Source organism: Corvus hawaiiensis, chromosome 17 (assembly GCF_020740725.1).
Source record: "Corvus hawaiiensis isolate bCorHaw1 chromosome 17, bCorHaw1.pri.cur, whole genome shotgun sequence".
NCBI lineage: Eukaryota > Metazoa > Chordata > Aves > Passeriformes > Corvidae > Corvus > Corvus hawaiiensis.
In genome coordinates, this window is record NC_063229.1 from 1432637 (window position 1) to 1449209 (window position 16573).

Below are 16573 nucleotides of genomic sequence, written 5' to 3' on the forward strand. Positions count from 1 at the left end.
ATGTGAGTCATCCCAGCATCAGCAGAAGGTGCTCGCCAGCCCTGTTCGTTTGTCCTGGGCTGGCGAGTGGGGGGTGACGGGGGCTCTTTTGTCTCAGCCCCATCACAAAGCCTTGCCCTGGCATCTCCTAAGATCATTAGATTGCTGAATATCCCCAAGCAGTGCTTTGATCTGCAAGCAGGCTGCCTAGCCCAGCGGGAGCGCTGTAGGACTCTCAGAGAACCTGTTTGCTTTGGGCCTCTGGCCCAGATTAATGTGGCTCTTGTGTCCCTGCAGCTCGGACTGGGTGGAGATCATCGAGCCCCGCTCCCAGGAGCGGATGTATGTGAACCTGACCACTGGGGAGTGCAGCTGGGAGCCCCCTCCCAACCTGAAGGTGCGCCAGTCAGACCAGAAGCAGTGGTGGGAGCTCTTCGACCAGAACAACAACCGCTTCTACTACTACAATGCCATCACACGGCAGACGGTGTGGCACCGGCCCCAGGGCTGTGACATTGTGCCCCTGGCACAGCTCCAGGCCATGAAGGGCAGCTCCCAGCCTGACTGCTGTGGCCGGCAGCACCGAGGCAGCACTGGCAGCGGTGGCAGAAGCACCCCTGTCCAAATGGCCCTCCTGCAGGAGATGGAGAAGGGCAAGTGGGATGGTGCGGTGGAGAAGAGGAAAGATCCTGCCAGGTAGGGGGAGAGCTTCAGCCTTCTCTGTTTATATCTAATGGGTGACTTCAGCTGCCAGGCAGGCCCTGTCAGGCAGGTTGGGAACTGTGCTTCCCCAGGGGGATGCTGTGCTGCCCCAAGATGGTGCAACGCTGGGGCAAAGTACTGCCAGGCCCCCAATCACTGCCATGTGCCCTCCTCTTCTCGGCGTACAGCTGTCTGCTTTCACCACTGCCTGAAGGTCCCCAGCTTGGACGAGGCCATCTTTGTGTGAGACATCATAAAAATACACATCAGAAGGTAATCATCACTCTGGGTGCTAAACAGAAGGAGAGGGGACAGGCAGGAGTGTTGTGCAGTGATGAGAACTCTCTCAAAAACTTACAGCAGGGTTTGTTGGGATGGCATAGCTCCTGTGCAAGGGGTCAGGCTGCTGTGGGGTGTGGGTGAGCCCATCTGGTCTGGCTCCTTCCTTTCCCACTTGCTTGGCTGCTGATAGGTTCTTGCAACTTCAGCCAGGGCAGGAGGTGGTGCTGCAGGGACAGAGCTCCTGGGCACAGTTATTTGGTTACATCAAGCCTGAAATAAAAGACCAATAACAGGATGCTATTTTGTTTGACTAAGAGATTTTTTTTACACTCAAACTAGTCTGACAGCAATTGGGGATTTTTTAGTGTATTGAAACCATGACTTCAGCTGCACAAAAGCATCCCTTCCTCAGTCTCTGTTGGGTTGGCCCCTCTTGGGTTGGCCTGGGATAGTGTCTGGGGCTGCTCTGCCTCCCTCCTGCCCTGTCTGGGCATCATCCTGCCCTGGAGGATGTGGTACTGGCAGCTGGGGGGGCCATGCAGCAAACAAAGTTGGGTTATACTGAGAACTGACCTGAGGGCTAGAGCAGTGCTTGGGGGAGCCTGACTCTCCTGCCATCTGTGCTGGGATGCCTTGTCCTGGTTCTGGGCAGTGCAGCAGCAAGTGCTAGCATCTTGGTTTTTGGATCAAGGCTGCCTCTCTGTGTGCCTAGTGCGGGCAAGGATAGAAAAAAAATCCCAAGTTAATGAGAACCACATAGGTTTCCATAGGCAGTTCTGGAAAGTATATGCACCCTGAAGTGAGGCTTATCACATGTCTGCTTATCAGTGTCTGCTGCTCCCTACAAGGCACTCCTGTATTCAATGCAGATCTTCATGACTGCGAGACACCAGTGATGCACATGAAGTGCAACAGAAAGAGCCCAACACTTTACTGGTGCTTATGATGCTCCCCGTGCCTCCTGCCCCAGAAGCAGCCCCTCTTAGCTTCATACCCATCCAGAGAATGATCCCTGCCCTGCCAGGAGAAATCCAGTAAGCAATGTCTTAAGCTGTACCTGAGTAGCTCCCAGTTCCCTCAGGTCACCCCTGTGACCACAGTTGAGCCACAGGCTCATGAGATTTGCCATGAGACAGGTGACTTCCCTTCCTTGTCCATCTACAGCTTGGCACTCTGAGGCAGCCAGGATGGGCACCACCAAAACTGCATTTCATGTTTCCAGAGGAGTGAGTGTAAGAGCCCTGATAGGGTGTAAGATATCCTGAGCCTCACAGAGTCCAAAGTATTCCTGACTGTGCTGGTTTTAACACCAGCTGGAATTAAACTCCAAATAAGCCACTCCCCTTTCCCTCGCTGTTTCTGGTAAGGGAGACAAAAGCAGAGGCTAAGGGTTGCAATAACAATTTACTGAAAGCACAAAGCAGTGGAATAAGACAGGCACAATAACAACAGCAACGTTAATAGCAATAGTATACAAAAAGTGGAGGTGTTTTGCCCACAGAAAGTTGTTCAACACTGGGAACAATACTGAGATGGCAGATGCCCCTTGTCAGCTACATCTGCATGACTTCCCCAGACAGAGGCAATGTGGCAGCCATTCGTGTGCTGCCCATGTGGCCACTGGGAACAAAGGCATGATGGTGGGAGAACTTCTGTGACTAATGTTTACCACCCCCACCCAGAAACTGCAAAAACCAGTGACAACAAACCCCCAGAAAGCTGGATCGTCCGAGTAGGGTCACGTGCAGCTGTCAGTGGGCTCAGTTCCACACAGGTGCCTGTGCCACCATTTCTACCACTCCGCTGTGCTAGAGGTCAACCCCACAGGTCACTGCTGCTTTTTTGTCCCACTGCTCAGCTGCGCTGCTTTCGGCTGGGTTTGGCTGGGCTGGCAGGCCTCCTTTCTGCTTGGCTTGACAGGCTCAGTGGAGCTGGGGTCACTCCCACTGCTGGATGGTTCCCTGCCAGTGGCCTCCCTGCCAGCGCTGGTGGTTCAGCACTGCGATCAATGTGCGTTTTCACCGCTGTTCCTTTCAACACTGAATCCTGTAGTCGTGTACCGAGAAAACGGGAGGGGAACTGAGGGGAACCAGCAGGGGAGCAAAGGGACCAAGTCCCGCAGGGGTCGAGTCCCTCCGCTGGAGAGAGAGGCAAAATGGCACACTTCGGGTGGGGTGCCTGGCCTTCCCTGCTGAAACCACAGCCCCAGCCATGATGTGCATGGTATAGAGTAACAGCAGCACTAAGCTCTGGCCCTTTCTGCAACCAGGACACTGACTCAGTTTCTCAGGAGGGAACATGGCCTCCTCTACCTTCGTATGGGGAGTTGCTGTGCCGCAAGGAAAAAGCGATGCCAGTTATGACCCATCCCTCAGTTCTCCAGCCCTCTTGGTAGGGAAGAACCCACACAGGTCCCCTCCTATAGAGGGAAGGGGGGTGATGCAACATGGGCAGGGGTTTGCTATATCTTTCCTTGCCAGCCAGGGCAGCATCACCATCACTGCTGATTCTCCTGCAAGGAAGGGAAATGGGAAGGAGTCCTCCCTTGTTCCATGCCTAGCTCAGGTTTCTGCAGCAATCTTGGGGCACCTTGAGCCTGCAATGAATTGAAGGGCAACTGCTGAGAAAGGCATGAGTGGCAGCTTGCTTGGGAGCTAACAGGCTGCTTGGATATGTAAGGCTCTGGCAGATTACAAGGCTCATACCAGTAAGCTGACAGTATTTGTCTGGGAAATGTGCTTTCTTGGAAGCAGGAGACTGGGCACTGTTTCCTTGCACGTCTGTCATGTGTCTTCTGCTGTGTAAGCAAGGGTTGTGTATCTGGTTATGGTGCAGAATTTGATTTCCCTACCTGAGTGTGACACCCAAGGAAAGATTTCTTGCCTTTTGCTATCTCATAACATGGGGAGCACAGAGCTGAGCTGGAAGCAAATGCTCTCAAGTGGGATCTAATGCCATTGCTGGGGTGTCTGGTATGCTAACAGCATAAGCACACTGAACTTTTCAGCTCTGTTGTCTGTGTTGTTCTCTAAAGACAACCTCAAGCATGTCCTCCTCTGCTCGGGAGAGATACAGCTGCGTAAACAGAGGGTGAACACATTGAGTGCTGCTGGTAGCATTTGACATCTTTATAGCTACCTGCACCCAAGACGGTTTTGCTTTTGTCTCTTAATGCCGGCACAAAAAATAGTGTTTTTCTTTCCTTCATGTTTGTCATCCTGTGATAGATGGAGAGGCCAGCAGAGGGGCCTCCTGCAAGCCCATGCCACAAAGATCTGGGGGAAGGGATTTCATCCTTTTTTTAGTTACACTTCATGGTCGAGGTTTTTATTCTTTTAGTAAACTGGTTTTTACCACCTTTCCTCTCTTGTGCCTTCTATCAGCACTGCCACTGTGTCCCCTGCCACATCTTAGTGCTGCCAAACCCTCAGCAGCCTCGAGAAGAACAGAGAAGCTCCCCAAAGCTTGCTGCCTGTCCCCTCTGTCTCCATGCCCATGGTACCCCTCCCTCACTGCCCCACAGCTTGCTGCTGCTCTTCCAGCTCTCGCAGTGCCTTGGAGCAGCCTTCTCTAGACATCGGCCTTTGGCCTCCCCCAGCAGTGCAGGAGGGTCAACCCCCGAGGGAAATGGCAGCTTCTTGCAGCAGGGTGAGACACTGTTGCCATTGACCATCTCTGGAGCCTCCTGGGGAAGCTCCTCTGCCCATGCTCTTGTTCCCGTGTTGTTTTTCAGCTGTGCTTCCTGGGGCTGCCCGGCCCAGTGCTGACTCTGCTTCTCCCTTGCTGGAGAAGGACAGCAAGCAGCGCTTGCCTCACAGCTCCAGACCCTTCCTGAGCTCTTGCAATCCTATTAGGAAGCAAGATGAACTCTCTTCAGGGTAAGTGATGGCCAAATTATCCTTTCACACACTGAAAAGCTCTGCAGAAGACGGACATGTTCCCTTGGGGACTGTGAGACCAGCCTCGGGCTGAATGCAGCATTTTGGAAGTGTCCTCTGAGCCACTGCAGCCATGCTGAGGTTTGCTGGAACTCCAAGGTAATGGGTGAGAAACGGCTTGCCAGAGGGCCAAGGCCTAAAGAAGGCAGTCTTGCTGGAAGTGGAGCCTGTGCACTGGTCTGCAGCATTTCAGCACACTGCAGGACTGTGAGGACTGTGAGGAGGCTCTGCTGTCCCCAGCCCCTGTCCTCCTCTTCCTCTGTTTCTCCCAGGGTCGGCACTGGGAGTTTCAGAGTGCTGTTTCTGAGGTTCTCTTTGCAATAACAGGATTTCTTAAAATCCTCCACAAGCCACCTTCCCTAGGAACATCCTGTCCCCCAGAAGAGGAAGGTGGGGGTCCTTTCTGTGTGGGCAGCAGGTTGTGCTGCCTATCCCCTCCTCACCCACCTTTCCCATGGCTCAGCATCCTTGACTGGGAAGGAGCAGGGGCTTGGTCTTACAGTGCCAGGAATATGTGCTGGAAGAGGAGTGAGAGGGAATGTGTGATGAGAAGGTGGCTGTAAGAATACCTCTGCCTCTTCCAAGTCTGGTTTGTCTTGTCATGGGCTCATGTCTCTCAAGGCACAATGTAAGTAATGCCACTATGAAGTTTTCATAATCAAGCAAGAAAGACCATCAGAATCCCTAACACAGGTTTGTTTCCTTCTTGTGCAGTTGGCCTTGGGGTAGGATATGCAAACACAATGTTCTTTGCACATGTCTGCAGAATTTTTGGTTTGGGCAGGTTGTATCCCTGCCTCCAGTGTGGAATTGGGGGCAGAGCAGCAGTGCTGCTGGAATACAAACATCCCTCTTCACTCACCTTTGTCATAGCACCAGGAAAACAACTACTAGAAAAGGCAGAGCTAAGGTGCAGGGCCTTTTCTCCAGGCTTCTGGGAGGGAGAAAAACAAACAGTGGAGATCTGGAGCCTGAGAAGAGCTGCTGGATATGCTGAGCCTGCTGGAGCTGGGTGCAGGCTGGGAAAACCAGTGCCAAGTTGAGGCCTTTATATTGGAACTACTTGAAAGCATTCCTCACAGGAACAGTCCCAGGGGATTCATCAGGGTCTCTGCTGCTGGTGGCTGAAGAGTTTGGCTGAGAGGCTGCATTGGGACACTTCTCTACCATTGGCTTTGCTTTTTGTCATGGCTTTCACCATTCAGAAGGACAAGACTGAATCTTTCTCCATACTGGGAAGTCCCTGTTATCCTCTGCTTGGTCTTTCCAGCAGCCTGGGGATGGAGTTGCAGGAAGCTGTATCCAGACGTGGCCCCAAGGGATCGTTCATGGCTGTGGAAATGGTCTTTTCAAGAGAGCCTTGTCTTTTCTGTGATGGTGCTTCTTTGCTCTCATCTCTTGCAGCCAGGGAGGCTGGAGATGTCATGATGTGTCCACGATGAAACTGAGAGGCGAGGTGGGGTACAGCATGCATTTAGAAGTTTCCTTTCTCCATCACGTTCCTGGGTAGGGGAGCATGGTGGCCCTCAGTGACATGGGAGTGACACAGCTTCCTGGTTTCCTCTGGCCCCTGCAGGGCACCTAGGTGCTTGGCCTCTTACCAGTGTCCACAGCTGTGGCAATCCCACGTGTTTGTGCTTTTCCTCAAAAAGAAGCCGTGTCAGTGGGTGCCCTTGGTGCTGGGCTCTGCCGGCTCCAGGGGTTCGCAGTGGTCTGGGGCAGGCTGGGTCCCAGTGTGTGCTTTGACCTAGGCCTGAAGGAGGGAACATGTTGGGGCACAGACTGCAAGTGCCAAAATCCTGCAGTGGGGAGGCTTGCTCTTTGTTCGTTGCCTTGCTGTGGCTGTCTGTCCAGCTTGTCTTGCTGTCCTGCTGTCCTGCCAGCTGGGCTCAGGGCAGGGGCAGAGAGAGCCCTGTGCCAGTGCAGAGCTCCTGCCGCTCTCCATCTTGTCCCACCCATGTGGCCAAGTCTGTGCTAAAGGCCCAGCACATCTTCCTGTCCTGGGCAGGCCCAAGGTGAGGGATGGCTTCCTTGCACCCTGGTGGAGGGACTCTGGGCAGTGAGCAGCTGTTGTGCTTTGGAATGCCTTTTGCCCTCCAGCTGACAGGGGCTCACAGGTAGGCAGCTTGCCTCTGCAGGAGGCCATGAGCACAGTATCCTCTTTTCTTTTTCAGATCAAATCCCTCATCACTTATCTGAGGACTAAAATCTGGGCTGTACTCTTTCTCACAGATGCAGGGGCAGAGGTTGTTGCCAGTTGAGGTCCCACAGGGCCCTAAAGTTATAATGCCATGCTGGAGCAGGAACCCATCTCTGGTGGGCAAGTTGGTGGTGCTCTCCAGGTGCCCAGGCCCACACCTGAGCAGGGACCAACTGGAGCAGTGCCCAGTGCTGCTGTGTGGGTGTGAATTGGGACAGATGGGGCAGGAGGTGGTGCCAGTGCCTGCTGTGTGGACAGGGAGGGGCTCTTCCCTCTGGCTCAGAACTGAGGGAGGAGGTGGCAGAGCTTCCTGCCGCTCCGAATCCCTGGGGGTTTGATTTCCTGATGCCAGACAGTACCAGCACATGATGAGCCTGCATGGGGGGCACAAGTCTGGCCATGCTGTGCCTGGCTGAGGCAGGTCTGCCAGGGTTTGGCCAAGTGGATGGTTCAGCTGTGCCAAGCTGGCTGGGCCTGCAATGCTGTGAGTCAGGGAGAGGAGAAACTTCAGGAGGTGGATTGTGGGATGTGGGGATCCAGCACCTTTCCACAGAGCACAGGGTTATTTTCTAGCCCTGCCGTAGTTGGAGGTCTTGTAAGGCAGGGGGACACATCTGCAGCTCAGGGCTATCGCTTTGCTACCCTGCAACCCTACAGATCCAGATGCAATGATGCTCTGGCTGTAGGGTTGAGCTAAAATATGTCCCAGTCACACACTTGTGGCCTGCCTGCTGAGTTGGGAGCCTGTGCATGGCTCTGGCCTGCTTGCTCTTTGCCAGTCTCTTCTGTGCCATGAAACGAGCCATTGGTACAGCCATGGGGGTGTCAGAAATCCTCATTTAAAAGTCTACCAATTGTTGCTGTTCTGGTTTTTCCTGTTATTCCAGGTACTCTTCGAGGAAGAGCCAGGTTTTCAGCAGATCTTGGGATTGAGACTGGGGCTTGGCCATGCACAGGAGAGATGCACTGTTGCAAGGGGCATCAGGATGCAAAGAGCAGGCCCTGTGTCCCCCAGGGAGGGATACCTGTGGAGCTGGGTGTCCTCATGAATGCCATCCTCAGCCTGCTGTTATTGCTGGTGGTTCCCTGTGTGCGTCCTCACCTGGCACTGTTGGTGCCCAACCCCTGCCTTAGGAAGAAGCATGTGGAGGACAAGCCACTGAGGGCTAACAGGAGTGGGAGAGCAGGGGTTGTGCTTGATGGTGGTTTGGGCAGATGTAGAGAGGCCTATCCCAAATTCGTCAGTGTTTCCCAAGCTGCTCTTGGCATAGGGCTCAGGTCAGCACTAGGCTGCAATGCTGTGAACAGAAGGAAGGTGGAGACTGGGACACAGGTCTTCCTCATGGCAGTGGCATCACCATCCTGAAGTAGTGTCATGAGCTCCCTTAAAATAAAGTCCTCTGTGCCTCAGTAGGAGATACTTAGGAGGTCCCAGAGCAAGAGGGGACCCCAGGGTACAAAGCAGAGGATGGCAGTCCTTTCTCAACCTTCTCTGGTCACACCTGGGTAGTTGCACAAGAGAGCTACATGGACTCTGTTGTGGGAAGGGAGCCAGCCCTGCAAAGGCAAGTGTGATCAGAGTGTGGTGAGGCCTTTGGACCCTGGCCAGGGGTCAGGCACTGCACCCATGGCAGGGCAGTGCCAGCCTCGCCCATGCCACTCCCAGTGCCGTTGTGTTGAGGTGGGATTCACAGTGACGCATTGCCAACAGAGAGCATGTTTTGCCAAAAATACAGTAAGCAGTGGATGGGGAAGGAGCGTGCCACCTCCTTAGGAGGGCAGTGGCTGGGAAAAGATCTGAGACATTAGGTGTGGGGACAGAGGATGTGGGCAGGGTGACCAGAGTGGAGCAGGTGTAATAGAATGCACATGGTGATGTGGGGCAGGTGTGTCCTGTTGGGCTGCAGTGTGGAGAGCAGGGGGTGTGCAGATGTACTGGCAGGATAACCATGGGGGAAGGACAGGCAGAACACCCCAGGGAAACCGTGCTGAAGGAGGAGGCTGGGACCTGGCCAGGTGAAAGGGCTCTGGAGAGCAGGAGCAGAGAGCAAGAGGGCTGGGGTGTCCAGATATCTTGGGGTTTGGCAGAAATGGATAAGAGGGCCAAACATTGGTGGGAGGCAGCTCTGGACATGCAGCAGAGGTGGGTGTGTCTGCCAGCACAGAGGCCATAGGGGACAGGTCAGCAGTGTAGAGTGGGGAGCAAGGTCAAGGTGCAAACAGAGCAAAATAGCTCTTGAAGGTGTTAGGGGAACATCTCCTGTCTCAGATGCGACACATACAGTATGCCCTCAGGTCTTACCCAGTGATGGCTGGTAGCAGATACATGGAGGTAGGGCACAATATAGGGTCAGATTCAAGTGAACCTTCCTGGGGACTGTGATGCCTTGGAAAACCTGGAAGCTCAGCTGGTTTAATATCCTTTCCATTCCCCTTTCCTCAGAGCTCACAAACACAGGCTGGCTGTGGCCACAGCCTGACAGCAGGTTGTTGTTGTTGTTGTTGTTACACTGTGGAATGTACCCTGGGAACTGGTGTGTTGCAGCAGGCACGTTGGGTTGTGGTGGATCCTGAGTACCACCACGGGTCAGAGGATATTCCCAGCAGAGGAGGGTTTCACAGCCATGAGAGCTGAGCAGAGCCAGTCGGTGTGGCCAAGGGAACCAGATCTGAGAGCATCTGGACAAAATTGGGTGGGGGCTTGGCAGGTTGTGTTGCAATGTAAGCTGTGAGCAGAGGACAGCCACTGCCATATACCTCCCATAGACCTCATAGGTTTTTCCAAAAGAGAAATGCACATCTGGAAACTTTAACTAAAAAAATAGCATGATCTGGAAGGACTGTCATCATAGTTGGATAATCTGAAGGCAGGTACTTGGGATTATTTTCCAGTTTAATGCTTGACTGTTCCAGAATAACTTGCTGGTGTTCAGCTGGTTGTTCTGGGTGCCATGCTATCTGCTGAGCCTTGAGAAGCACAGGTTGTGTCCTATATCAGTACTGCTGATACCAGACAGATTATTATATTATTATATAGTATCATGAACTTGTTTCATCTCGTTGTTCTGCTCTTTGTGACTTAGAAATTTATTATGTGTGTAACAACAGTGTTTTTCTGTTTCAGCAAGGGGGATCTCCAGGAAAAAATAACTTGCTGATATAACTGTTTGGGGAATCTTCAGGCACTTTGAGACTAACAATTTGGTATTTGGGTAGACACAGAAGGTACTTCAGTAAAGATAATTCTTCAATAATTGTGTGTACTTATATCTTTCTTCTTTTAGGGAGACTCCTACCCACTGGCAGCCTCTGCCAGGCACAAAAGCAGCCATGTTGGTCAAAGTGAACAGTTTGAGGCAGATACAGAGCTTTTCGAACAGTTCACTTCAGCTGCAGGATGCTCCAAAGTCCAGCAGCCCAAAATCTCTTCCCAAGCCAGCTATATGTGCTCAGCCTCAATCCACGTCCCAGAGCCCTGGAGCCACAAAGCAAATGCCTGCTGGAGAAACGAAGCAGTCTATGCAGATCAAAAAGACAGAGAGTGGTGGGTTTTGCCTGGTGCTGATGAATGGTCCTACTTCTCAAACACCTCCAAGGAGCCGGACAGGAACCCCCCAACCTGCATCCCCCACGTATGCCTCTCCTGCGCCTATATACGATGAGCCATCTTTAGAGTCACCAATTTATGACGAGCCACCAGTAGATATGGACACTGAAAGCATTGGTGTGAGTGGGATGTCTCCACCGAGGTCACCAAGCAATAGCTTAAAAAAGCAGCTGCAACCAACCAAATTATTGCAGCATCCCAGTATGCAACAACAACAAGCTGCAAAGAAGCATGCAAGAAATCCCTCTTCCACTGAATACAGCCCAGCTGGCAGAGAATACATAAAACATATGGTCAATGTTGACCAATCTGCCAAACTCTCCCACTCTTCTGCTGCAACAACTGATGCCTCCACTAAACTGCCTGGTCAGCTTGCTTCAAAGGACAGCTTCAAGCAGTCTTGGAGGATCTTGGAAGCCAATTTCCTCAAGAACATGGAACTCCACCACAGTCGGCAAAACAGCCTGCAGACTCAGGAGTACCCAACCGGTATAAGCCATCAGGATTCTGGTTATTCAACTGGCCCCTCTCCAAGCTTGAGAAAAAGGAAAGGAAGGAGGCAAGGAACAGGTCAAGCAAGACCGGGCTCTGTGGGCAGCAGCAGTGAGCTCACAGCTCTGAATGATAAAGTGATCGCTGAGATGCGTGCTGTGGTGGGCAGGTCAGCAGCTTGCAGGGGAAGCAAAGCCAGCCTGGATGCTGAGAGCCTGGAGAGCAGTGTCCCAGCAGACAGCAGCAAGGTCAGGTTTCAGTCTGACCCCTTGAAAAAATGCATCAGCCGGAGCTCCAGGGATGATGTCTCAGCCAGCAACAGGTCTCTGTACAGACAGGACCTGGAGATTAGGGAAGGCTTTCCCAGCAGTGTGGCTGCTCCACAGGACACAATGAGGCAGAAGAGAACTTTTGAGAAAATAGATTCTTTAGAAAAGAACGTGACCAGCCAGACAAGCTTGGCTTCATCGGGTGCTACACGCCACTCCTCACAGGTACCTCCCCATCCGTGCCATGTTAATTTTTTTTTTTGCTAGACTTTGCTGGACTCATGCAGAGCCTGCTCCTGGGGGGATTTAGTTCCAGGGGTGTGCTCCAGCAAAACACGTCTGTTCCTGCAGAATAGCAGACAGGTCACAAAGCTTCACAGCTTTGTAGGTGGAAACCCTATTTCAGGCCAGTGGTTTGAGAGGAGAGAGAATTGTGGGGTGGGGCTCATGTCCAGCAAGCCCTCAGCAATGTGGGTAGCTCTGCTCTGTTATTTGGGTAAATGTGCTTGCCTGAGCATGTTACTGTCACTCATGTCTTTATGGGTAACCCTCCTTGACTATTCCAGATTGCTCCAGCAGACCTATGAGGTGTAACTTTTCTTTGAAAGCCAGGCTGACACCTCTCCACTCTGTCAGATTTGTCTGTATGTGTTCTCTTTATTGCCATTTTGGATCAATAAGCGCCTTGCTTTCATCTGAAACTGTTTGGAAAACTGGTATAATGTTCCCACATTTCCCATTTTTCAGGCACAGAGACACATCAAGTTTACATGACTTACATGTTACTTCAGTTACTTCCATGTTAGTTCAGCAATTTCATTTCACAGCCTCTTTGGACTTGGTAGGAAACTGCTCTCCAGTCTGCTGGCTGTGTTACACCTTGTTGCATTGACAGGGGGAGCTGAAACTTGATGTCTTGATTATGCACAAGAGATGGTGGGTTGGGAATAGGCTGTGAATGGCCTTGAAAGTGAAGAAAAATAATTCATATGTGGTAATATGGAGAAGCGGAAGATGTAAGGAGATGGATGTTGTGGTAAAGGCAAAAAGAGTCTAAAAAAAGTATTCACAGAAATACTCAGAGTCCAAGTAAGGAGGGGAGGAAGTTGCAGAAAATATGGCAGCAAAATTGCTGCCTCACCTAAAAATGGCATCAAGGGGCTTGAGTGAGCAATGATGTCCTGTGCTGGGCTTGCATGATAGAGAGGAAAATCGGGAGACAAGGAAACTCATCATTGGAGGAGGGTGGGCAGAAGTTCTGGGACAGGCTAAGCAGAAGTGGCTGTGTACTGTCAATACAAATATAACAGCCAGGGAGTTGTGTGAAAGAGATGTGAGAGAGAAACCTCAGAGAGAGCAGAGGAGAGAATCTGAAGCCTCATGAACCTTGAGAGAGTATGAGGAGGTGACTCCTCAGAAGGAACATGTGGAAGGAGCAGATGGGGTGATAGGACGAAAACCAGCTCCAGGCGGAGAAGGTGGTTTGAAGGAGACCGAGGATGTGCAGATGGCAGAGAACTGCAGGCAGGGATTTTTATTCAGTGTGTTGAGTGAATTCAGAGAGGGTGAGAAGGTAGAAGAGTAACTCAAGGGATAAAAAGAACAACGTAAAAAAACCAGGAGAAATTATTATGCCCCAGACTGGCAATAAGAGGTGGAATGTGATGTGTGCTAATCCCATCATCCACATGCAGGGACATGTGGGATGTGAGATAGGGAAAGCTTAGACTGCAGAAGCCTCTGTCATGAATTCAGGAGTTCCTCTATACTAACAAGGAAACACTGACTTGCTCTAAACTTCTAAGAACTAATGTGTATTTTGGAGTTAACTGTAGATCAGTGTCCCCCCTTCCTCCTGTGCTCCTGGAGCTCCATAGGAGCTGAGGGGTGAGGAGTGCAGAGACACTTGGTTCCTCAGTGTGTGCTTGGTGCCACAGAGTTGTGCTGCTGCTCTGAAAATCAGCTCAGCTCCTGCCTGGGCTGTCCCTGTGAACTCTGTGACAGCTGGGACACTCAGCCCTGTTGCTCCATGTCCCAGCACTTCCGTTAGGAACAGCATTAGCGTGTGGCTGTGCCAGCCAGGCTCTTGCACAACTGCAAGAGTAATCCACCAATTCTACACCAAGTCATGTTTGCACAGACTCACCACTGTGCAGTTGCTGGTAGCTTCCGCTCTCACTGTGGATAATTTTCCTAGCTGGATAAGGAGTCACCTAAGCTGCTTTTAACATGTCTGTTCTCCTTTGCAGCCCGAGACCATAGAGTTGGAGCCCAAGCAGGAGGGCAGCAGCCAGCGTGGTGGCTGTGTGGGATGCCATTTCCCTTACAGCACTCTACGGAAGCCCATCTCCCAGAGCAGCATGGCAGACTGGGCTTCCAAAAACCTGAACATGCACACGCAGGGCATCTTCCGCCGAAGGATCTCCATCTCCAACATGCTGTCCTGGAATGGCGGCTCCATCAAAAAGCCAATGCTCATCACCAGCAACCGCACCATCAAAAAAGAGGCGTGTGAGATGTTCAAACTGGTGCAGAGCTACATGGGAGATCGTCAGACTCGCATGGACCGCAATCACGTGGCATTGGTCACGGTCACCAAGTGCTGGAGCATGCAAGGGTTACGGGATGAGCTCTACATACAGCTGATCCGGCAGACAACAGATAACATGTGCTACCGAAGCCTGGCATGGGGCTGGGAACTGATGGCCATCAGTCTGGCCTTTTTCTCCCCATCACCGAAATTTCAGTCTTACCTGGAAGGTTACATTTATCGCCACCTTGACAGTGATGAAAACAGTAAGTGTCTCATGCACCCCCTCTGTACGCAACAGCATCTTGGTGGGTTGTGCCACGTAGTCAGGGTTGTCTGGGTTTTAAAAGTACAGGTAGTCCCCAGCTAGTGCTGTGGGCTCTGTCAGGGAGAGCACAGTGTGTTGGCTGTGTTCACCTTTCCTTGGTGGGAGGAAGCTGCCACCAGCTTCTGTCTGGCAAAGAAACGCGAGCCGCAGACTGTGCTCGCCTCACCCATCAGCACTGAAATGGGCTGATATCAACCCACCAAAGGCAGAGCTCTTCTGGGTTCTCTGATGACTTAATTTACTTCTAAGTTCCATGAAGCAGGCAAAAAAAAAAAAGGATTGTTAATATTTAACTTTTTAGGGGAGCTATTGCAAACACTGAAAGCAGACCTTGGCTGTTCAGGGATCCTGAAGAATGCAGGCTTTTAGCGTGAAGAGATGCAATTTATCTGTCTTTCAGAAGTCTGGGGACCAACCCAGATTATATTCTGTTATTACCCCAATTTTAAATTGCTATAGCATCCTGTGGAGGAGGGAAAAAAAAAAGAAAAAAAAGCCAAGTGCCAGCCTGGAGAGTATTAACTGGTATTTATTGGCTGATTTGTCACAATTTCAGCCACACTCACTGTGTCTTGTCCAATCTCAGGCCAGAAACCAGAGCACCTATTTTCCACTTGATCTCTGGGGACTTCAAGCTGTGTTTGAAGCCCCCCAAGTCTCCAGGGTGGCTACACAAGTTCTGCCTCAGCACCCCCTGCCACTGCTCGTGAGTGTGGCAGCAGAGGTCGGACCAAGGGGCGAGTACTACACTGGCGATATTTGCCTTCTGGTTTTGTGATTGTAGCCTTAATGTGGGTTTCCTTCCCTGAGCTGCCAGGTGTGCAGCACTGGTTTGGGTTTTATGAAGATCCTAAACCCTTGTCACTTCTGTCCAAAACCATTCCCTCCAGCTGTGCTTGGCCCAGAATGCAGGCAGCAAGGAGGAGTACTCTGAGCTATTGAGAAGATGGTTCTTTTGCTGGTATTTAGGCAGCAAGTTTATTTAGGTATGAACTTTTCAACTGTTTGGCCATTTGGAGAAGCTGAGTGATGTTTTGGGCCCCCCATTCAGATTCATTGGGAGCTGGCTGTGGGTTAGGCAGGACCTTTCCCCAGGCAGAGCTTCTTGTGCTGGAGTCAATCTGGCTGCCACATCTAAGGGCAGTTCTGGGCTTTGGTATTTTAGTATACCCCATTATTAATCCAGACCCTCTTCTGAATTTTCAGTTGCCCAGCGCATCAAGGAGCTTGTGGATCTGAAAAACAAGAAGATCACAAAATCCAGGAAAAAGAGGAAACAAAACACAGAGGATGAAGGTAAGGAGAGGCACAGGGAGCCAAGAGAGGTCTGCACTGATTGCAGACAGGCAGCAATGCTGAGCTTTGCTGAAAATCAGACCATTTCTTTAAGAATAAAGACATGGATTTGGGAAAATTTATCTGGTGGGGGGCTGGTGTGCAAGGTTAGACCACAGCATGGATCAGCAGTGTGGGTGGCAGCTGGGCCGCATTTTGGACAGGTGGGGGCCCTTTCAGTCACAGTTGTGTGAGTTGTGTGAGGGATTTTAATTTGGATGTAGACCTGGGGCTGTAATTCAACTGATCTGTGCATGCCACGGAGTTTCCTAGGGCATATTCTGGTGCTAGAAGCCATATGAACCAGTGTGTTGACAAGAACTCGTCTCAGTTGTATTAATGGATTTTGTAAATCTGCCTAACCTGAGGCTCTTCAGGGAGGGTGCTGGTACCTGGCAAAGGACACTACCTTTTTTTCTCTCCAGAACTGGCTTCCCTTGCCTACACTTTCTGAGCACTGCAGCCCAGGGCTTGCCCTGGCATCTGTGCGGAGTGAACAAGAGCTCATGCATTCTTCTGGACTCAGTTTAACTGCTGGCTGCAGGAGAGCACTTTATCTGGCTAAAGTCTTGCTAGACAAAGTCCATTCAATATTTTTTATATTGCTTTCAGGAAACTTGAGTTAACCCTGTGAATTCCTCTCAGGCAGCAGTTTATATCGAGTGGTTTCAGTGTTTTTAATCTATGAGAGCTGGAGTCCAGCTTCCTGCATTCCTGAGCCCTCCCTGACACCAGCAGGCAGCTGCTCCCTGTGGTGGCTTCCCTGTGTCATTGCTGTGTCACCCTGTGTCACGAGGCAGCTGCAAGTCAGGGCAGGGGCTGAGGACAGCCCTGGGTTGAAGCTCCTGCACTAACAGTGCTCATTGTTTCTGTCTCTGGTGGGATTAAGAGCAGAGAGACCTGGAGTCGCA

General features: G+C 51.5%; 1 protein-coding gene across 2 annotated transcripts in view; it reads left to right on the forward strand.

The window, feature by feature from the left end:
- The window catches only part of LOC125334650 (rho GTPase-activating protein 39-like), a 57203-nt gene that overhangs the window by 29001 nt on the left and 11629 nt on the right, over positions 1 to 16573 (forward strand). For both annotated transcript variants that reach the window (XM_048321726.1, XM_048321725.1), the window contains exons 2-5: positions 277 to 675; positions 10386 to 11694; positions 13719 to 14265; positions 15534 to 15623. In XM_048321726.1, the coding sequence (XP_048177683.1) occupies positions 277 to 675; positions 10386 to 11694; positions 13719 to 14265; positions 15534 to 15623 (2345 nt within the window). The remainder of the gene's footprint in view (positions 1 to 276; positions 676 to 10385; positions 11695 to 13718; positions 14266 to 15533; positions 15624 to 16573) is intronic.